Source organism: Pan troglodytes, chromosome 18, assembly GCF_028858775.2.
Source record: "Pan troglodytes isolate AG18354 chromosome 18, NHGRI_mPanTro3-v2.0_pri, whole genome shotgun sequence".
Classification (NCBI taxonomy): Eukaryota; Metazoa; Chordata; class Mammalia; order Primates; family Hominidae; genus Pan; species Pan troglodytes.
The window spans coordinates 79,758,859-79,781,305 of NC_072416.2; the positions used below are offsets into that span (position 1 = coordinate 79,758,859).

The 22,447-nt window shown below is 51.9% G+C and overlaps 1 protein-coding gene across 5 annotated transcripts in view; it reads left to right on the forward strand.

Moving 5' to 3' along the window:
- Positions 1-22,447, forward strand: part of CMIP (c-Maf inducing protein) — a 267,504-nt gene that overhangs the window by 154,578 nt on the left and 90,479 nt on the right. For 4 of the 5 annotated variants that reach the window (XR_010152463.1, XM_024349964.3, XM_054668492.2 and 1 more), the window contains exons 2-3: positions 8,289-8,414; positions 21,430-21,480. Coding sequence is in view for 3 of the 5 variants with exons in the window: in XM_024349964.3 (XP_024205732.1) it covers positions 8,289-8,414; positions 21,430-21,480 (177 nt within the window). In the remaining 2 variants the exon portion in view is untranslated. Of the gene's footprint in view, positions 1-8,288; positions 8,415-11,129; positions 11,153-21,429; positions 21,481-22,447 lie in introns of those variants that run through there. The other variant, XM_024349969.3, reaches the window with a different exon arrangement.

Here is a 22,447-nt window from a genome sequence, read left to right on the forward strand (position 1 = left end):
ACGGCATTTGAGATTTCTTCTGGAACCAAGGCCCAAACCGGCCCTTCTAGGATCATATCATTACCTGCCACTTTGCGTTTGCTGTATGACTTTCCGTTTGTGAGATTAAAAAGAACATGAAATATTTTGACGGGCCTTCCCCAAATGAGCATCCATGGGTTTCTGCCTTGGAGGCCAAGCTGATCTATAGGTGTCTGAGGACCTGCTGCATGGGGTAGCAACAGAAGAGTGGACCTGAGGCCCCTGCCATGCTGGTTCCAGCCATGGCTTTGGCTGTGGTCCCAGCTCCTTTCTCATAATATGTACTTGAGGTGTGTGAGCACAAAGGTACACAAATTGGAGTTTGCCTCTGGCCAGAGGAATTTGGCATAACAGAGGGATGGAAGTTGCTGTCTTGGGGGGGTTACGAAATTGAATCCTGGGCCTGTCTTATAAGAGCAGGAGGCCTGTGTGAGACATCCCCTGCTCTGTGCCTCAGTTTCTTCCTCTGTAGCATGTGGATAACAGGGATAAAAACAGCCTCCCCGCCTTAGCATTGTTGTCAAGTTAAATGAGGGAATATATATAAAGCTCTTAGCATGGTGCTGGCCACATGGTAACTGCTTGATGAATGTTAACCACGGGCACCTGTGAATGTCCATATGGGTGGGGCGTAGTGAGGCTAGCGTCTACATAGCAGGTGTCCTTCCTTCTGTCATCATTAAAAAAAGATATATGGCAGCAGTGGTGGCTCACGCCTGTAATCCCAGCACTTTGGGAGGCAGAGGTGGGTGGATCACAAGGTCAGGAGTTCAAGAGCATCCTGACCAACATGGTGAAACCCTGTCTCTACTAAAATTACAAAAATTAGCCAGGAGTGGTGGTGGGTGACTGTAATCCCAGCTACTCAGGAGGCTGAGGCAGGAGAATCACTTGACAGGAGGCAGAGGTTGCAGTGAGCCAAGATCGCACCACTGCACTCCAGCCTAGGCGACAGAGTGAGACTCCATCTGAAAAAAAAAAAAAAAAAAAAAAAGATATATAAAGCTGGCTCTTCACTATAGTCAAAAGATAGAGACAATCCATGTGTCCATCAGCAGATGAATGTATAAACATGTGGCCTGCCCGTACAATGGAATGTCAGTCAGCCATGAAAGGAATGCGGTTCCGACTCATGCCATAGCACAGATAAACCTCAAAAACAGTAAGTGAAAGGAGCCAGGCACAAACAGCCACAAAGTATGTGATGTCATTTATGTGACATGTCCAGAACAGGCAAGTCCCATTGATAGATACCAGGCTAGTGGCTGCCTGGCGCCTGGGGACGGGGTAGCAGGGAGTGACGACTTAATGGTATGGGCCTTCCTTTGGGAGTAAAAACATCTCAGAACTCGATAGAGATGATCGTGACACAGCATCAGGAATGGACTCAATGCCCGTGAATTGTACATCTTAAGTGATTAATGGTTAGTTTTACGTTCTGTGAATTTTACTTTGAATTTTAGAAATGCAGCCAGGGGAGGTGGGGACTGAAGCCCATTCTCCCAGCGCAAGCCACTTTGAGCACCACTGCGTATGACACTGTGATGGCAGCCTCATCATTAGTGTTGTTGGTGTTGTTGCTGTTGACTGTCTAAGCAGGGCTGCCATCCAACTTCTCGTTTCTCCTTTGGGGCCCCAGGGTGTGTGTGCAGGCCCAGCAAATCCTTCCTTACAGTGGGTTGGTGCCACGTGGAACCCGACTGTGCAGCATGGGTGTCCCCTGTGTGATAATTCAAGCCGCTTCCACGTAGGGAGAGAGGGGACTTGACTCCAGCCCAGCACATCCACCCAGCTGTCAGGGCCACACATGCCCTTGACAAACAGCTGCTGTTTTCAACCCCATCCCCGACTGGGCAAGGTTTCTGTGGCCTCAGGAATAAGCTCATGGGAGGATTTTCCAGACTGGCTTCTTTTGGGGTCCGGGAGCTCCTCCCTTCCCTGGCACATGTTTTGAGTCAGCCTGGACGTCATGATTCGTATTCGCTTTGAGAGGAATCCCCATGGAAACCAGCAGGCAGGTTTGGGCAGGAGGGAGCTGGCTCCCCACAAAGGCAAGGGAAGGCGAAGGCTAGGTGCCTTCTGCCAGCATCGGGGGCCCAATGGGGGCTCTTTCTGGGGGGGTCAGCTCACCCCATTCCCCACCCACTCTGGAAGCAGGTCTGAGGCCGTATCTGGTTTGGAATGCCAGTTCTGAAGATCTCTGGGGGTTCACATGGGACCCTCATGAGGTCCTTCTAGGCCCTACTTTTTCCAGCCCAGATCTAGCATTGTGTGCCACTGGACAGGGGGCTCACCTGGAAACAGGCAGAGGTGAAGTATCTCTTCCTGGTCTGGCAAATGCAGGATCCCCCAAAACTAGCTCCATATCTGTCCCCGAGAGCAAAAAGACAAAGGCAGAGTTCACCGACCCGTTCTCCAGCTCCCATGGAAGGCAGCGTCCCCAGGGGCCAGAACCCCAGCTTGTGGGCTGCCGCATCTCCAATACCCTCTGGGCGCCGTCACCTTGCGGGCACTCAGTTAGCCAGCGGTCCCACCAAACCTACCTGGGTTCGCTCCTTGCTTCTCACATGGCCCTGTCAAGCTGGTGGCCCAGGACAAAAGCCCCTCAGCCTTGGCCAGGGCTCTCCGGTTCCCTTTAATATCCATTTAATGAGAGCAATTTGGCAACAACGTAAAACATGCTCTTGCCCTTTGTCCCAGTAATTCCATTTCTGGGAATCTGGCCTAAGGAAATAATCCTAAATATAGGGTAGAAAAACATGTTTCACAAGGATGTTCACTGCGGAGTTGTGCATGGCAGCATAAAATGAAACAGTGGCACTGTCCCCGAGGGAGGGGGTGAGAGCAGGGATGAAATCGATGGTGGCGGAATATTTTATAGCTGCTACAGTGAGAGTTCTGGAGCTTGCCATTCAGAGCGGGGACATCTATGTGCGATAATGTGGAAAAAAAAAAAGGCGTTACAAAATTCTTTGTACTGTATGATTTCAGCTTTATAAAAAATTATATATTAAAATAATCAGGAAAGTCACACACCAGAATGCTAATGAGTGGTCTTGATTGGATTTTTATGGGAAAGATTTTATTCGTCATCTTCCAAATTACCTTGTCTTCACGCATTGCCTTTTTCAGTCAGGTTTGCGTTGTAATTTACATACAGTAAGAGTCACGCTTTTAGCGTGCAGATCTGTGAGTTCTGACAAACGTATACAGCCAAGTGACATCACCCCCACAGTCAATACAGAGAATATTCCCATCGCCCCCAAGAGTCCCCCTGCCCCTCGCCCGCCCCAGCGGCTGGCAACCATGGGTGTGATTTCAGCCCCTGTAGTTTTGTTTATTTCAGGATGTCATATAAATGGAATCATACAGTATGCCTTACACTGCTCTTAACGTTTAGGAAAAAAATTTTTCATCTGCTTATTGTTCTCTTAGCTGTACATCTTAGAGCAGGATTCCCTACCATCCCTCAATGGAGGAGAATTTTAATGTTCTCTCTTATCCAATTCAGCCTCCTACCCCAGACAGGAATCTCCTCCCCTGGAGCTCCGGTCGTCATGTTCAGCTTACCAGGGAATTATCAGTTATCTGTAAAATCATCCCAGCGATAGGAAAGTACCCAGAACGGCAGAGGTGCCTGGGCAGTGTTAGCTCATATCTGAGCCCAAGAAACAGCAGCATTCAGAGGCTTTCCATCCCAATCCAGCCCGTGTCCCCTGCAAGCCTCCCGTGTTCCTGCCCAGTGATAGCACTACAGCAGCAGCAGCTTTTTTTGTTTGGTTTTGTTTTGTTTTTGAGAGGGAGTCTTGCTCTGTCGCCCAGGCTAGAGTGCAGTGGCGCGATCTCGGCTCACTGCAAGCTTCACCTCCCGGGTTCACGCCATTCTCCTTCCTCAGCCTCCCGAGTAGCTGGGACTACAGGCGCCTGCCACCACGCCTGGCTCGTTTTTTTAGTATTTTTAGTAGAGACAGGGTTTCACCATGTTAGCCAGGATGGTCTCGATCTGCTGATGTCGTGATCCGCCCACCTTGGCCTCCCAAAGTGCTGGGATTACAGGCATGAGCCACCGCGCCCGGCCTTGTTTTTGTTTTTAAATAAACATTTTCTTTTAGGACAGTTTGAGATGTGTAGGAAAGCGACGAGGATACTCCAGAGTTCTCACACATCCGCAGTCTGCTTCCCCAGCTGCTAGCATCTTAGTCTGTGGGCTGCGTTTGTCACAACTTGTGAACCAATATTGATACATGATTGCCAAAGTCCACATTTTATTAGATTTCTTTAGATTTTCCGTGATGTCCTTTTTCTGTCCCGGGATCCCATCCAGGATCCCCACAGTACCTGTAGTCACGTCTCCCAAAACTTCCCTTGGCTGGGATAGTTGCTCAGGCTTTCCTCATGTTTAATGAGCACTGGTCAGGAGTTTTGAGGAAAGTCCCTCAGTTATGGTTTGTCTGATATTTTTCTGATGGTTAGACTTGGGTTATGGGTTTGGGGAGGAAGACCCCAGAGGCAAAGATTGGTCTTTCTCAAAATAGTTCGTTTGATTGCGTTCTTTAGTTTGTTCCAGGTACTGTGCTGAGTCCTTGATAAACTGGATCTCCGGTAATGCTCCCAGGAATTCTACCTATTAAATAAATTCTCATCTTAACCAGTAGAGGAAATGAGCTCAGAGAGGGGGAGTAACTTGCCTAAGGACACACAGTAAGCGGCCCAAACACAGGTCTCCTTGGTCCTAAAAAGTCTGCTTTTGGCCAAATGCTGCTTCAGACAGCAGGCATGCAGCTTGTCTGCTTTTTAAAAACAGTATGGGTTGGGTGTGGTGGCTTACGCCTGTAATCCCAGCACTTTGGGAGGCCGAGGCAGGAGGATCACCTGAGGTCAGGAGTTCGAGACCAGCCTGGCCAACATGGTGAAACCCCATCTCTACTAAAAATACTGAAAAATTAGCTGGGCGTGGTGGCGCATGCCTGTAATCCCAGCTACTCAGGAGGCTGAGGCAGGAGAATCGCTTGAATCCGAGTGGCGGAGGTTGCAGTGAGCTGAGAATGCACCATTGTACTCCAGCCTGGGTAACAAGAGCAAAACTCCGTCTCAAAAAAAAAAAAAAAAAGAAAAAGGACCGGCCACAGTGGCTTATGCCTGTAATCCCAGCACTTTGGGAAACCGAAGCAGGTGGATCACAAGGTCAGGAGTTCAAGACCAGCCTGGCCAAGATGGTGAAACCCCATCTCTACTAAAAATACAAAAAAAATTAGCTGGGCATGGTGGCAGGCGCCTGTAATCTCAGCTTCTCGGGAGGCTGAGGCAGAAAATTGCTTGAACACAGGAGGCAGAAGTTGCAGTGAGCCGAGATCGCGCCACTGCAGTCCAGCCTGGGCGACAGAGCAAGACTCCATCTCAAACAAAACAAAACAAAAAACAGTATGTATTTATTTATACCCAACCTTTCCCTAAAAAGCCTTGGTTGCAACTTCAGATCAAAGCCACGTTAAGACAGCTAAGGCAGGGCATGTGAAAGGTGGACTCAGAAAGCCTCTGTCCAGTGTGTCGTGGGTGGTGCTTACAGTTAAAACACGGATGAACATTGCCTTTATTTTCGTAAGATAGTCATTAATTTGTCAGGAAATTAGTAATCACCTCCTAAATGTCAGACGCCATTTAGGCATATGAAACAGCAGGTGAACCCTCCTGTTCCCACAGTATATAAACAGTAGCAGGGGACACAGACAATCAGTGACCAACACAATAAATATTTGAATATGGGTGAGGAAAAGAAGTACAGAACCAACCACCAAGCCCTGGCTTCTCCGGCAGTGCTCAGGACAAGACATACTGTTAGGGCTGAGTCATTTACTGCAGAATAGGGAGAACAGAACAGTGCACGGGATGCTGGAACAGGCCAGAACAGTGAAGGGCAGGCCCACGAGTGTGACTTTGAGGCACGCTGGCATAAAGAGAACCTTCTTGGGTGACACATGGCAGCCGCCGGGATTGGTGGCCAGGGAGTCCTCTGAGGGGTGAGTGATGCAGTGGTGGAAAGGACAGGATGAACGCAGCTGCCTCCTCCCCTAGATTATGGGGTCCAAGCAGCCTTGTCGCTCACCTGGACCTGTGCAGCAGCCTGCAGGCTGTCCCCCTGCCACCACTGTCTCCTTTCAAGTCTGTTTTCTATGCAGCAATCCCTGTGAACCTTGGCTAAAGCTCCTGCAAACCCCTGGGAGGAATCCCTGAGCCCCTAGGTGGACCTACCAGCCTCTCCAGGAGTGATCCACCCTTCTCTCCAATGCATCGCTTACCCAGCCCTCTCTCCGTTTCACCTTCTGCTCCTCCTTGAACACTCCCAGCTGTTCCCACCTCTGAGCCTTTGCACTGGCCGTGGGGTCTGTGACACTCTTTACTCCTGCTCTCGGCCACCTGTCGTCACACCCCATTGTGATTCTTTGTGCGGCCCTTGCCACTCTCCAATAGTTTATTTATTTAGATATTTTGTTTGTTGTCTGTTTGCCCACTAAGCTCCTGTCTTATTCACTGCTGAATCTCCAGCACCTAGCACGGTGCCTGCAACATAACGGAAGCTCAGTAAATGTCTGTCAGATGAATGAAGGAATGAATGAAAAATGAATTGATCAATCCTTTGTACTTTTTGAGCCTAGCAATTGATCACATCAGGGAAATTGAGGCAGCTTCAGCCATCAACCCTCTCTACCTCCACCCCCATCACCATAACTCTCGTTTGGCAGACAGATACTGAAATTAACAAACCTAACAGAGGTCGTCCATCTTTATGGTAGAATTAACCTGTTGGGCCTTAGACTTTGAATTGCCTTTGCCTCTTTCTTGGAACACAGGATAGAGGTCAGGCCTCTGATTCCGGAGTCAGATGGCCGAGTTCAGTCCTGGCCATGCCACTCCTAGCTAGATGACCTTGGGCAAATCACGTGACCTCCTGAGCCTCAGCTTCCTTGTCTATATGATGGGATGACCTTGATAGCTGTTCCATAAGACCTGTGTGAGGATTAAATGATTGCCATGTGCCCAGGGTGCATGCGAGAGCCAGGGAGGTGTTCGCTGTTATTCTTCTCAGCTGTGCTGCACTCACCTGATTCTCCTGAAGCCTGGCTTCCTGGAGCCAAAGTGACAAGGACACCTGCTTTGGCTCCTGGTGGCCATTGTATCCCTCGGTCACCTGGTGCCTTCTCGGGACAGCAAGACTCACTCAGAGAGTGGTGGGTGGCTGTGGATTTCTCTTGCCCCGCCCCTCCTCCCAACAATGACCGATAATAATAGCCTTTCTCATTCTTTTCAACACATGCTATTGAGCCCTTGCCATGAGCCAGGCACTGGGGAAAGAGTGGGAACCAAGACAGACCTAGGCCCTGACTTCATGGAGCTAGCAGCCTGGCCAGGAGGCAGACATCCAACAGATAATGACACAGAATAAAGCCACAAATAAATAGGGTGTGGTGAGCACCGGAAAAGGAGGGCACAGGGAAGGGTGCAAGCAGGTTGGGTCATGGGTCTAGAGGGTGGGAGTTCCCCCGAAAAGTGCAGTTGAGATGAGACCTGGAGAGTAGAAGCGCAGATGCCAGGGGTGGGGCTGTGCTCTTTCTGGGACAAGGAGCCGGCTGAGTTTGAGGCACTGTCATCAGGGCAGTGTGAGGAGTGTGGAAAGGGAGAGATGCCGCCGAGAGGTGGGACTGGGCGCATAGGGAGAGCAGACCCCGCTGGGTCTGTCGATTGTGGATGGGAGTGTGGATTTTGTGGCCGGGCCATTGGGAGCCATTGAAGAATGTTGAGGAGGAGGGTGGGGCTATGGAGTTTGCCATCTTGGAACGTGGCTCTGGAGGCCGAGTGGAGGATGCATATCCGTGGGGAGAGGGAGAAGAGAAATCGGTGCTTTCTGGGCAGGAGAAGGTGGTGGCTTATTGCTGGTGAGGGATGGCGGGCTTCCAGCCACTCCCTGCGCTGGCCCCGCGGATACCAAGAGCAGCAGTCCCTCAGTCCTTGCCCTCCAGCTGCTCCCACTCTGTTCCTAACTCTGCACCTCCAAACGTGTGGGTGGAGTTTTACAGTGAACCCCCTTGCAGCTGGATATGGCCAGCCAGAAACAGGGAGGCTTGCTTTGGTCACCAGAGGTGCCGAGCTCCTGCACCAGCTCCATTTGCCTGTCGCCAGAGGGGCGATGTTTCCAAAACCGTCTGAGATGTGGACGTCATGCCTGCTACTGTAACCAATGCATATCTCTTCTTTTTCTTTTTTTGCTGCAGCCAACTGGGTACATGGAAAACTCAGTCTCCTACAGCGCGATCGAAGACGTTCAGCTGCTGTCCTGGGAGAATGCCCCGAAGTACTGTTTACAGCTCACGATTCCTGGGGGAACTGTCTTACTGCAGGTAGGAGAAATAAACATGAACAAGCAGTTTCTTCTCCCTCATCTTCATGCACTTGTGCCCCTCGTTTCCCTTGGAGGGAGCCAGCAGCTATCAAGAGGAAAGGTTGTTTAACTTTGGGTGATTTTATTCCCCAAGTATAAGAAAGCTGTAAACTGGGTCTGACTGGAGAAAAGGAAAAGGACTGTGCATGGCCTGAGCGTCTCCTGCACACCTGCTGCAGTCTAGGAACTTTTCAGGTTGCTCATTTAGTTTCCCTTAATAAACCTGATAAATAAGTTTTATGATCCCCATTTTACAGATGAGGAAACTGAGGCACACAGGTGAGTTGTTAGGCCCAAGAAGGCCGTGAAAAGCAGATGAGCAATAGATACTGACTTTTTGCATTACTTTGAGTGAGGGAGTTTCTGATATCTTGTTGATCTAAGTCTTTTGAGGCTGATAGAAGTATAAGCTATCTTTTTGGGGGAAAAAGTGCATTCTGTATGTACTGGTCAGGACGTTTGGTTGGAAATGGCACAAACATTATTCCAACTAGTGAGACAAAAAGAGAGTCTAATGCTGTTAACTATTAAATTAACTATTAAAGTAACTGGGAAGCCTTAGAGGGGACTTCAGGCATTGCTGGATCCAGGGGTCAGATGACATCATTAATATTGGGCATCTCTCTCTCCATCTCCTGGCTGTGCTTCTGTGTGCTGGCTTCATTGGCAGAATCTCACCATGTGGTAGGAAAGATGACCTACCTGCAGCCCAAAGCCACATCCTTAGAGGCTGTAATCCTTAAGAGTGAGCATCCTTTTTCTTTCCAGTACCTTTTACAAAATCTCATGGAAGATCCTGATTGGCTCTGCCGTGTTCCCATTCAGCCCCCAGGAATTCACTCCCCCGGATTACCCGCCCACCCTTGACCTCAGGCAAGGCCCAGGTCTCGGATTGGTAGCCCCACCAGGACCACACAGAGGCAGTGAGGTGGGTCCACCAAGAATGGAGAAGTGACTGACAAAAACCACGACCACGGTCACACATACATAAGACATGTTACATCATGTCAGGGGAGCCAGCCAATTTTCAGAAGGAACCCCGAGTCTGAAACCCCTCATCTAGAGAAAATTTACCCTCTTATCAGTGGGAAGAAGACCTGCCTTGCTTTTTCTTTTGGGATCATTTTATTCCTAACTTGTTTCTCCAGGGAAACCTTCTCTTAGCCTAAAGAGATGCTCTCTAAAACCCTATTTTAGATCTAGCAGCCACTGGATTGTGTAACAGCATTGGGCTAAGAGTCACCCAGTTTGGGCTCCAAGGAATGCTGAGCTCAGTAGCGGAGCGTAACAACTTAGCATTGTTAGAAATGTCCTGTTTCTTACTGTCATCTCTCAGAGGACTCTGGAAACCACGCCTGCCCCAGTCTGCTTTCTTCTTAGTGAATCTCTCACACTCTGCCCTCTACGCTTTTCTTTTAACCCTGTCCCCACACCCCCACTCTGTCCCTCCCCCGCTCCCCACCACAGCCAGCAAAGCCTTCCTCTTCTTTCTTTCTCTTCTCTCATCTTTATGATAGAGGTCAGTGTCACTCTCCTGCCAGACACTTCTGCCAGCTCCTCTGCCTCTTCACTCGCTCCTTCTTGCCCATCCGATGGCTGCAGCACAGAGTCCATGAAGGGGGTGGTCAGTGCCAGCCCCCCTCGGCGGGGAGATGGGGCGGGCAATCACAGGATTCAGTGGCCAACAGAGAGGTAGGGATGCCAGAGATTGTCCTACCCCAATGACTTTGCTGTCGTCACAGAGCTTTGAGGCAGCCTGTCCCCTGTGCTCGGGGAGGCCCCATGCGTGAAGAGCCCCTCAGCCCCTGGGAAGACAGGGCCATAAACAAATGATTACTGAAATAATGGCTAAGTTAGAGGCAACCCCAGAGGACTGGGAGCCCAGAGAAGGAGGAACTTATTTGGACTGGGGAGCCAAAGCAGGCTCCCCAGACAGGGGGCATTTGAACTGGGTGTACAGGGATGAGTAGAAGTGTGCCAGAATGGTGGGGTGGGGGCACACTCCCCGGGCATAGGGGATATGTGTGCAAAGCATGAATATGGGGGACCTGGGTAGTTGCTGCTGCTGGAGGAGATGGAGAGATGGAGTTTGGGGCTGTGGATATGTCTAGATCTGTTGGGCGATGGCCAGATCACCCAGGCCTTGCCAGCCAAGTGAAGAAGCCTCGGACCCTCCTCCAAAGGCAATAGGCAGCCACTGAAAGCTCTGAAGGGGTAGAGGGACACTAGAGGAATCAGTGTGGTGGCAGGGCAGAGGGGCCTAGATATGTGCATGACAGAGAGGCAGGAGGCCTCCAAAGGAGGCCAGAGCATCACTCGCCACAGGGATGGAGGGGCAGTGAGGCTGAAAAGCAGAGAAGCAGTGCCTGGAATGTCCCTTTAACCCGGCTGTGGCCGCGGGCCCAGCTGTGATGACTCGCCTGGCCGCCGCGTCCGGCAGGGCTTCAGGACAGAGCTCCCGCCGTGGTGCTGAGGAGCCGAGCGGGCGGGGAGCCTCTAGCTGCTCCAGCATCCCACTTGCTCACTGCCCCCTGATCCCGTGGACAGCGCAGTCAGAGGCAGGAGCAGGAGAGGAGGAAGCAGAGGAAAAGGAGGAGGAGGAGGCGGCTTGCAACTCCTCAGATCCAGAGCCGGACTCCGAGCTAGTGAGGGAGCAGCAGACACGGCCTCCCAACCCTTCCCCCAAGGGGAACCCAGGTGGGTGCAGCCCCTGCCCCTGGCAGCTGTGGTTCTCTCCCTGGCTGCCATTTCCGTCAGGGGAGGTAGACCTGGATCGGCTTCTCCCTTGCTTCCCTCTCATCCTCACCCCCACACTCTGCCCACCGTGATGCATGGGTGGTGTGTAGCTGGCTCATTCTATAAACAGGGCTAGCGAGTCTGTGTGGTTCTAGGGAGGCTGGGGCGGGGTGCACTTGGCCCCCAGTGTGGTGCTCAGGGCTTTCTTCAGTCCTGGTTGTATTCACGTGCCTTTTGTGACGGGTGGCAGGACCCTCTGCTTTGAGAGGCTGTACTTTGTCTTGATTCACATACAACATACTGTATTAGATCCCAGAGCCGTGGTGTCACAGAGAACAACCCCTTTGGCCCTGGGGACGGATCTTCCCTGCTCCAGGGTGGGAGAGGGGACCAAGAAACAGCCAGGTGCCCATCTGAACGCATTACCTGAGTGCTCCTAGTCAGCAGATGAGTGAAAGTGCCTTAAATGGTGCTGCCCGGCACAGCCACGCATGGCAGCCCACATATGGATTTAATTTACTCAATCAAATTAATAACACAGTTCCTCAGTCCCGTTAGCTACACCTCCAGTGGCCAGGGGCCACACATGGCCAAAGGCTGCTGTGTTGGACAGCGCAGATAAAGAACATTTCCATTGACACACGAAGTTCTGTGGAGCAGTGCTGACCTCGAGGCCTTTTCATTTTGACCTCATACTGCAGGCACCTGAGCCCCTCCTGGGGCAAATCACGTCAGATCACAGGGGGCTCTTCGATCTTGCAGTCTGGCTGTGCTGTAATGCAGTCTGCACCCTGCTGCATTACAGCACAGCCATTCTCTCTACAGACAAGGGGAATGGCGGGGCCCAAAGAGGGCTAGTGCCTCTTCCCTACCCCAGCCTGCCTGATCTCTCTCCATCTCTGTCTCTTTCAGGTTCTTTGCATCCATGTGTGTCTGTTTTCCTCTCTCTCATGCCTTTTCTCCATCTCTCTCCCCTCCTTCCCCTTCTGTCCCCTCCTGCCTCTCTTTCTCTCTCTTTAGTCCTTGCTGTGGCTCACTCTGGGCTTCTCTTGCAGGTCCTTCCTCCAGGCCTCTCACCACCTCTGAGCCTGTCCCCCAATCCTCTCTGTGTGTCTCTCCCCTCTTCTCTTCCTCCTCCTCCGCTCTCTCTGTCTTCTAAGGAGCTCTTTGTAAAACTCTTACTTTGTTAGAATTTGAATCAATGCCTCTTGCAGACCTCGGGGAGCTGACCTGATCCTTCAAGGAAGGCAGAGAGGACATTCAGGCCCATGCCCCTCATCCCCAGCTCAGAGACAGAGCAATCTACCAGCAGGTTGAGTTGGCAGACAGGGGCGCCCAGCCTTCCAGCGTGGGTCCAGTTGGTGTGTTTTGGATGCTTTGTGTTTTCAGCGTGAGCTCCCTCACTGCCATGTTATTAGAATCCCTGGTTGCAGAAAGGACCTATTTATCCCGTTTCCTCCATTGATGCCCTTTCTGCTAGCATTTCATTGTGGGGAGGCCAAGCATGTAAGTACATAGACAGTGTCATGAAAACGTCCTGAAGGTGCTGTCACTGGCCCCTGGGATGGGGTAGCAGGCATTAAAGAGCAGTGCGGCGCAGATCATCTTCTGGGGGATTCTGCCTAAAAATTGAATGGCTGCCCATCAGCAAAAATTAGACAGAGCCGCTGCTCCACAAACAAGGCTTCAGGCAAGGTAAGAGCAGGGAGACCCTCCTCCCAAGAGTGTCTGCTTCTTTCGGGGATGGGTTTCGGGACTCGGCTCTTCTCACCAATGTTCTGGAAAGTCCTGCAGGAGGTGGGGCAACTGTTTACCCCAAACATTGGCAGCAGGGCAGGGACAGGGTGGGTTCCTTTCTTACTGGAAGGTAGCAAGCAGGACTTTTCCGGTCTGGAAAGCACCAGAAAGGTCTCACTCTCTAGCTTCCAGTAAGAAAGGAAGCTCCTTTTCCCTAAGAAACTGGGCCGGGGAAGGGGAGCTTGGAAAAGGTCGCTCACAGCGCACCCTGGGCTGTTTTTCTCACCTCTCAAGACAATGCAACAATGAGAAAGAACTTGGCAAGTTTGGGAGAGGAAATTGGGCAGCATTTGCCTGGAACCAGGCCCTTTCAGCATTCCAAAGATTTAACACCAGAAGTCGGAACCAGCTGCCCGCAGGCTTCCAGGGGACTTGGGGTCTGGCTGGGGACCTCTCCCATGTCTGAATGGATTCTCCTCTGAGTGACCCTCAGGGTTGGGCTGGGGGACCTTTCCCAGGTCTGAATGGATTCTCCTCAGAGTGACCCTCGGGGTTCCAGCCATGCCTTATGTTCCCATTGGGCTGAGTTCTCTTGGCTCAGCCACCAGCAGGACAGTATGGGGACTCTGCACAGAAGCGTGACCCTTCCCCCAGCTGGAACGCAGCCTGGTCAGCTTTCCCTTTGCTTAGAAGCCCCTTAGAGATGCCTGTGCTGGGACTCAAGACATTGCCTAGCAGCGTATGCCCTTCTTCAAAAGTAGATGAGCCAAAGGAACGAGCAGTTTACAGCCCGGCCTTGTCCCAACCTTTGTGGCTCCATCAGCCTCCACCTGCTCTCCTAGAGGCAAGTTCTGGCCCTTCCCTTAGTTTCAAGGTGAGGTCTCCTGCGTGCCACATCCTTCCTCCTCCTGCTTCATCAGTAGGGCAGCTACCATGGAGAAATAATGCTCACGGATGTCCCAACCCAAGTCCTGGGAATCCAGAGGAGCTCAGATGCATTGCTTCATGTTCCGGGGATGGATTGCAGGGAGGGAAGACTGTGGGGTCAGACAGACCTGAGTTCCCGCCCAACTTTCCTGGGCACTAGCTCTGGGTCCTTAGACTCTAACTAGCCATGGAACCCTAGGCTCTAACCAGCCCTGGAACCCTAGGTTTTACCACATTCTAGCTGTGGAACCCTAAACAGCAGGAAGAACCTCTCTGGGGCTCATTAAATTTATCTGTGAAACGCACTCTAATACTTGTCTCCTTGTATATTGTGAGGCTCATAGATATTACATGTAAAATACTTAGCACTGTGCCTGGTACATAGTAGGTGTTCAAGAAAACACTGCCACGATCATTTTTAGAGTCTTAGTCAAATACAGTTTGGGGAAGAGAGGGAATCAGAGCTGAAGAGTTCTTTTGAAGGTCTGTTGTGTGTGGACTTTCTTCGCTGAGCAGAATGGGTATATGAATGCCCCATTCATCCATCCATCTATCCGCCCACCCATCCATTTATCCATCAGACTGTCCATCCATCTTATCTGTTTTTCCATCCATCCATGTCTCCATCCATCCAATTCATTCATTCTTTCAACACTTGAACCAATCTTTCACTTAACAAACATTTCTCCGGGTTTCATGGACACAGTGGTGCCTAAGTCAGACGTGGTTCCTGACCTCCCAGAGCCCATAGCCTGCAGAAGAAGGACAACTAGACAGGCGATTCCAGGACAGTGTGATGCGTTAGGCGAGGCATTCTGGCCTGGTTTGGTTGGGGATGGGGAGGGGAAGGCACCATCAAGACAGTCATTCTGGAGAAGTGGCATTTCAGGAGGGACCTGAAGGGTAAGTAGGAGTCCAGCGGGCAGCGGAGAGAAGGGGATGACAGCAGAATGTTCCTGGTGGGAGTACACGCGCATGGAAGCCAGTCTGAGAGCAGGGCAGGCCAGGTGCTGCCACAGTCGCCAGCGGCCACGCATTCTAGGTGGCTGGAAGCGGCACGGCGTTGTTCCTCACTTGTGCTGTGTGTCCACCGTGGGCCAGTGGGGGAAGGGAGTGTGCCAAGCGGTGCACGGGTGGTTCTCAGGCTCCCACGCACGGGCCACGGGTCACTTCAGCATGACATCAGCTCGTTGCATTGGCCTGTGTGCTTGCCAGGAGCCCGGAGGGAAGAGACCTGGAAATGACACAAATGACGACCCCAGCAAGTCTGGGTGTGTGTGGTATATGCGTTGGTTTCCCCAGTGGAAATGTGGCAGCGGAGGAAAGGTTGGGTTAGATCTGGGTCCTTAAGCGGTGGTCCATGGTAGATTCCAACACTGCCTGCACAGTCCTGCGTGTGGGACTGTGGTGTGTGTGTATGTATGTCTGTATGGTTTATGTGTGTGTCTGTGTGTATGGTATGTCTGCATGTGTGTGCGTACACGTGTGTCTCTGTGAGTGTGTATGTGTCTGTGTCTGTGGTGTATGTGGTATGTGTGCATGTGTGTGCCTGATATGTGTGTTTATATGTGGTATGTATCTCTGTGTATACGGTGTGTATGCACATGTATCTCTGTGTGTGCATATGTGTGTGTGGTATGTGCATGTGTGTGTGTCCTGTGTCTATGTGGTGTGCATAGTGTGTATCTCTGTGTGTGGTGTTTGCATGTGTGTGGTGTGTTTGTGTGATATGTGACTGGTGTGTGTGTGGTGTATGTGTCTATATGTGATGTCTCTGTGTGTATATGGTGTACGTGCATGTGTATCTGTGTGTCTGTGTGAGGTGTGTGTCTGTGTGGTATGTCTTTGTGTGTATGAGGTGTGTATGGTATGTGTCTGTGGTGTGTGTGTATGTATGTCTGTGTGATGTGTGTGCATGTGTGCGTGGTGTATGTGGTACGTGTATGTGTGGTGTGTGTGCATGTGTAACTGGTGTGTATGTGTGTATGGTGTATATGTGTCTGTGTGTGTGGTGTATGTGTCTTTGGTGTGTGTGGTGTATGTGTCTACGTGGTATGTGGCTGTGTGGTGTGTGTGCATGTGTAACTGTATGGTGTGTGTGTGGTGTATGGTGTGTGTACATGTGTAACTGTATGGTGTGTGTGTATGGTGTGTGTGTGTGGTGTATGTGTAGTTGTGTGTGTGGTGTGTGTGTGTGGTGTGTCTGTGTGTGGTGTGTGTGTCTGTGTGCAGGTGTATGTGTTTTTGTGTGTGTGGTATGTGTGCATGTGTAACTGTATGGTGCGTGTGTGTGTAGTGTGTGTGTCTGTGTGTGTGGTGTATGTGTCTTTATGTGGTGTGTGTATGTGTAACTGTATGGTGTGTGTATGTGTGTGGTGTGTGTCTGTGTGTGTGGTGTATGTGTCTGTGTGTGTCGTGTGTGTGCATGTGTAACTGGTGTGTGTGTGATGGTGTGCGTGTGGTGTATGTGTCTTTGTGTGTGTGCATAAATGTTGACATTACATGGGTGTGAGTCCATAGCTTGTTTTAGGTTCTCAAAGGGGTCCATAAACCCCCCTGGATCAGGTGATCTTTAAACTCCCTTTGGCTTCTGATGGAAAGATGCTCATTGTTACTGTGGACAAACATGGCTGAAGCCTCTGCCTTCTTCCAAAGTGCAGCCAGCCAAACGGGGGTGGGGAGGGGACCGCGGCCAGCTTTCCTTCTCGTCGCACTGGGGCAGAAGGAGCCGGGCGCAGTGGGTGGGAGATCTTGGCTGTCTCTGCCTCCCTGGAAGGAGGCGCAGGAGAGTTCCGCATCGAGACTGTCCTCAGCCCGGCATCTCTGTGCCTTGCCTTACATGTCATTAATTCATTCAGCTGTATTTTTTTTTTTTTTTTAACACCAGGCTCACTGGAGCAGTCGCAGTTAATCCTACGTGGATCCTGCATCCTCTCCCAATCCTGTGGGTGGGACATAAATACCCAGCCAGCCTCAGGGTGTGGGCCGAGGGCTTGAAGAAGTGGCCGCCAGAAGCTTCAGGAGAGCGGAGGAGGGATGGGGTCCTGGCCGAGGTGTGGGGAGGGCAGGGGCAGGCGCCGGAGTGTGCAGAGGCACCCCACTGCCTGCTTCGAGCCTCAGCTTCCTCATCTGTAAGATGGGTGCGTTGAGGAGGAGAGGAGGTGTGTGTGAGCATTTCTCGTGGTGCCTGGTACCGAGTAAGCACCCGTGGTCTGTGGTTGGTAGTGACATGCGTCATTGCACTTAGTTCGCCAGCCTGTGTCATACCTGTTTAGCTGGGATCTGCAAACTGCTGATGAACCGAAACCTGCCTTCTTCCTGGAATGCCACACCGACCTCCAAGAGTTGAGAGGATCCCAGAGTGGAACAGAAGTGGCCAGAAAGCCAAGTGTGGCTGGAGAAGGGGGTCACACCCTCCTATGGGAGGAAAGGCTTGGAAACCCAGATGGCTCTGCCTGGAAGGATGGGGCTGAGAAGAGACTGATGTGTAGCAGTGTCTGTGGTCAGTGGCTCTGAAGAAATCCGTCCCAGGCCTTTAGACATCAAGTGCTGCTGTGAGAGGCAGGCTACGAGGACCCAGCCAAGACTGGAGGCTCATGCAGCTCAGCAGGAAGTCACAGGGGGCGTGGCCAGGCCAGGCAGCTGGGTCCCAGGAGGAGAGATCTGTCAGCCATCCCTGCCAACAACTCAGCAGTGGGCCGGACCCAGTCTGGCAGGGCCAGAACCATCTGGATGTGAGCTCAGGGCAGAGGAGACGCCAGGAGCACCAATGGTGTGACCAGGAGAAGCCACAGTTGTGGAAATGCTGGTTCCTTCTGTAAAAATGCCTACGGGGCAAACACATCAGAATGTCCACTTTGAAAAGGAAGAAGGGGCCAAGAGCCACTAGGCCCTGCAGGTCCCTCAGGGCTCTCATGTGCCCGCAGCCGAAATGGGATCTGGCCATCCCAAGCAGGAAAGGAATGTACTAGAAGAACGGTGGCAGCCTGGAGAATGGCCTGGAGCTGGGGTCGGGGCATGCAGGTGGTAGTCCCATCACCACCAGTGCAGGAAGATGCAGGGCAGGACCCAGCTCCTCCCAGGTGAATTCTCCCTGCCCCATCTCCATAGCACTTGCCCAAGATCCAGAGTCCTGGGCAAGAACCTCTGCCTGGCCAAGCCAGAGGACTGGCTCACACACTGCTGAGGAGGGCTGGAAGGCCCCCTAAGACTCATGAGCCAGGGAGACCCCAGATGGGAAGGGCTGGGCTAGCCATCGTGGAGGACGGTCTGTGTTGGGTTTCGCCACAGAGGCTGGGGAAGGGAGTCTCCTCTGGTCATTCTCTACCACCTGTGACACCTGGGTCACTTTCCTGTTTCTTCCTTTGTTTCTGTGTTCATTCATTCCAGTGTAACCAGCCCTGGCCCAGCCAGGCACTGCTCACCTAGCTGTGGAATCAGAAATAAGACCCTGCCCTCAAGGAACTCCTAGTCCATTCATTCCTTTGTTCATTCATTCAGAAAACACCTGTTGGTCTCCTGGTGCTCCAGGCCACAGGATACAGTGGTAGGTAGAGCATGTGTGGCCCCTTCCCTCTTAGGGTCAGACATATATGCAGGGCACTTTGGCGGGGCCAGTGGACACAGAAGAGGGAGGGATATGGGTGTCCTCCTCCACCTTCTTTTTGTCTTTGCTTGGCTGTTCCGTCCAGCCGGTGGCAGCTTACAGGCACTGCCTGGGTCCACTGTGGACCCTCAGAGCCAGTGGAACAACTCACATCCGCGTTATACCAACCTGGTTGTACCTCCTGCTTTTATTTCCTATTGCTGCTGTGACTGATTGCCCCTAACTTTGTGGTTAAAAGAACACAGATTTAGTCTCTTATGGTTCTGGAGGTCCGAAGTCCAACACAGGTCCCATGGGGCTAAAACCAAGGTGTCAGGACTGTGTTCCTTCTGGAGGCTCTCGGGGAGAATTCGTTTCCAGCTTCTAAAGGCTGTCCGTATTCCTTGGCTCATGGCCACATCACTCTGACCTCTGCTTTAGTCTGACTCTGCCCTCCTGCCTCCCTCTTGTGAGTACCCTTGTGATTTCATTGGGCTACCTAGATCATCCCCATCTCAAGACCTTGAACTTGGTCACATCCAGAGTCCCGTTGCCACGCGGGATAACTTAATCACAAGGGATTCAGGATGGAACATGTTTAGGGGGCTTTATTTTCCTTACCACCTCCTTCTCTCTCTGGCCCCCTTGGTGTGTGAGGAAGCACAGGAATGGATGTGGACCAGGCATGCCCTGGAGCCAGCTCATCCCAGCTTGCATCTGCCCACCAGAGCTGATCGTGCCCGTCTCTCCCCAGCTCTGGCCCAGGGGCATCCCCTTGAAGGTGTGGAATCAGCCAAAATGGGATTGTTCACAACACAGAAATCCGCACACGCCGGGATCAGGGCTTGTTGTTCCAGAGAGCCTGATGTTAAGCATTTATCAGCACAGACCTGGCCGTGGCTGCTGACGCTGCTGGCCCCTGTTTGTGGAGTGTTTGCACGTGCCAGGCACCGCGCTGAGGAAGCACTTTTCATGGATTAGCTCATTGTTTGGGATCTTCGCACAGCTCTCCCCGAGCAGGGTGTATTTTGTCATCCTAATGAATAGGAATTGTCACAAGACCAGTAGAGCTTGGGCAGTGCTGATGGGAGGGAGCTCAGCAACAGTCTCTCCAGGGGGCTGTTTCTCCTCTTTGGCCTCCGCAACTCTGGGCAGGGGGCACAGGCTTGGGTCGTCAAGCAACTTGCTGCAGTCACACCACTAGACACGACAGAGCCGAGACTTGAACCTGCACCTGTAAGAGGCTCAGCCCTTGTCGGAGTTCCTGTGTCACACGGAGAGCTTGCCTCCTGCCTGCTTTGCACTTGGGTAGACTCAAGCTCCACCAGCATCAGGGTGGCTGGTGTGGATTCTTGCAGTCCAGGGTTCAAAACTCTGAGTCCCTGAGCTCACCCACGAGAGCCTGAGTCCTCACCACACTTGCTACTGGAATGGATCATTTATGCAAGGCCAGAGATTGCTCCAGACCCTGACCTGGGAGAGCAGCTGATGTTTCGTAGATGACATGGGGAGCGGGAGGTGGTCACCTGTAGCGTGATCCGGATCTCCTCGAACAAGGGTGAAACAAAGGGGTTACATGCTTGAGTGTGTGTGTGCGTGTTTGTGTGCCTCGAGGCAGAAGGTGGATGTTCGTGCTTGGAGAGAGACTCCAGCCTTCGTCAGACCCCCTGAACCGTCAGAGGCAGGGTCGCTTTGGAGAGAGGGTTGTGGGTTCTGGTGGGGAACGCACGCTGCATTTCGGCCCAGCCTGGGGTGGAGGGGTAGCCAATGGGGAACTCGGAATGGCCCGGTGTTGTGGTTTACGGCAGGGGTCAGATTACCTGGGTTCAATTCCTGGCCCCGCACCACATGTCTGTGAAGACTCAGGAAAGTTTTTAACTTCCAAAGTCTCAGTTTCCTCATTTGTACCATGAGATGACAGTACCGACTTCACAGGGCTGTCTTGTAAGGACTGAATGAGCCAGTCCACACACAGGACTCAGAGCTGTGTCTGGCGCCCGTGAAACACCATAGCATTACTGTTCTGTTAGCAGACCGAGAAAGGAAGTGAGAGCCGCAGTGATACTCATGAGGGATGGGAGGGCTGCCTTGGGCTGCATTTTATTGGAAAGGACTGGATGATGGCAATGGTAATGATAACAATAATAATAACGATGGCTGCATTTTTGACCACCTGCCATGTGCCAAGCCTGGTTCTAGATGCTCTACAAGAATAATTTCTGGTCTTTAAAACATCCCTGGAAAATCAGGGTTATTGTCCCCATTTTACAGATGGGAAAATTGAGGCTGAGATGTCCAAAGACTCACAGCTAGTGTGGGGTGGATCAGAGAAGGTTTTGTTTCACCCGCTGTGATGTTTAGCCTAGGTCTGCTGGGTGCCGTTTACCATGATCTTCTGCCATTGGCAGGAGAAGGTCATGGTTAAATGCACAGACTTGGAAGCCAGGCTACCCTGGGTTTGAATGCACTTCATTGTGAGATCTCAGGGTCTCGATTTTTCCCTCTGTGAAACGGGCATAATGATAGGTGCCACCTCATAGGGCTGCTGTGAGGACCAAGGAGAGACTACGTGGATAACAAAAGCCAAGTTCCTAGAACAGTCCTCATACACAGGCCCCCAGCCAGCCCCCACCATCCTCACTCCCAGGCCTCCAACCAGTTCATCCCAGCCCCTCCCATGCCCCTAAGTCCAGCTGTGTGTGCAGTTAAAGCTCTCAAGTCAGCAGTGTCTGAAGTCACTCATATACAGCAAAGGAAGCACACGGTGCTAGTGATGTCTTGTTTTTAGGAAATCCTCCCTGACCAGCCCTTCTGTTTTGGTTTTGCACACAACAGGCTCAGCTTAGCATATCTTTCAGCAGGCTTGTTAGGGTCACAGGGCAGACGCTGTCTACAGAGCAGGCTTGGGGGCTCACATGCTGGCCTTGAAATGCCCTGAGATGCCACAAGCTGATGACCGGACCTTGCTGTCCTGTTCTTGTCGTTACAGGCTGCCAACAGCTACCTGCGAGACCAGTGGTTCCATTCTCTGCAGTGGAAGGTAAGTACTGACTCGGTTGCTTGTTTAAAGCGACTCAGGCAGTGGTGCGATGGCTTAAAGCCAATCTGTCACCCAGAGGCATGAAAGTGGAGAACTCATGCCTTCCAGATGGCTCAGCTGAGGAACTTTGTTCCCCTATCTAAGAGCCCCTGGCCCTTCGTCCTCTGCTGTTCAATTCCTATCCCCTGCAGTGCTGAAATAGCATTCTCGCCCTGGTGTTCTCAAATCCTATAGCTGTTTTCCTGCTTCAAAAGGATCATAGAACTGCTTGCTCTCAGAGTGAGGGCGACCCTGAGGGGAGTCCAGCCGGGGAGGCTGGACTTCAGGGGCTCAAGATGCTTAGTTGAAAGTAACTTCCAAAGGCTGTGCCAAGTGTAAACTTAACAGAGATTCAAAATCCTGAGCCCTATTTCTGTAGTCTTCACTGATTTTCAGTTGTCGGATTCTGTGGCCTAATTTTCTGATTCTGGCTCTACATAGGATGGTTCAGAGCTTTCTGGCACATAAAGGGAACTTCATCTTCTTGGAGACCCAGGAGCAGATCTTCTAAGAGGGGTCCCCCAGCCACCCGAGGAGCCTGAGTTGTGCCCCATGGCTCAGGCAATGGAAACCTTGACGTCAGGACCAGGGCGTGAAGCACGTACAGTCAGCTTCTCATTCCTGCCCTGCCTCCCTGTCTCTCCTTGTCTTCTGATCTTCTGGTTTAGAACAAGCTTTGACAGGCCCCTGGCCCCACAGCGGGTATGGCTGGAATGACCAGTGTTTCATAAGCTGTCATCCTTACAGTAACCTGGGGAGCCACAGGGGATGAACGGCTGGCCCCATGCAGAGCTGGGTGCCATGTCACGTGTTGGGAGGACCCAGGGAACACTCAGGATTCCTCTCATGGCTCCAGAGGGGCTCCCCCAACAGCCAGGGTTGGGGGCAGAAAGGCAACCCCAGAGAATTACTTTCCTGGTCCCAGAGA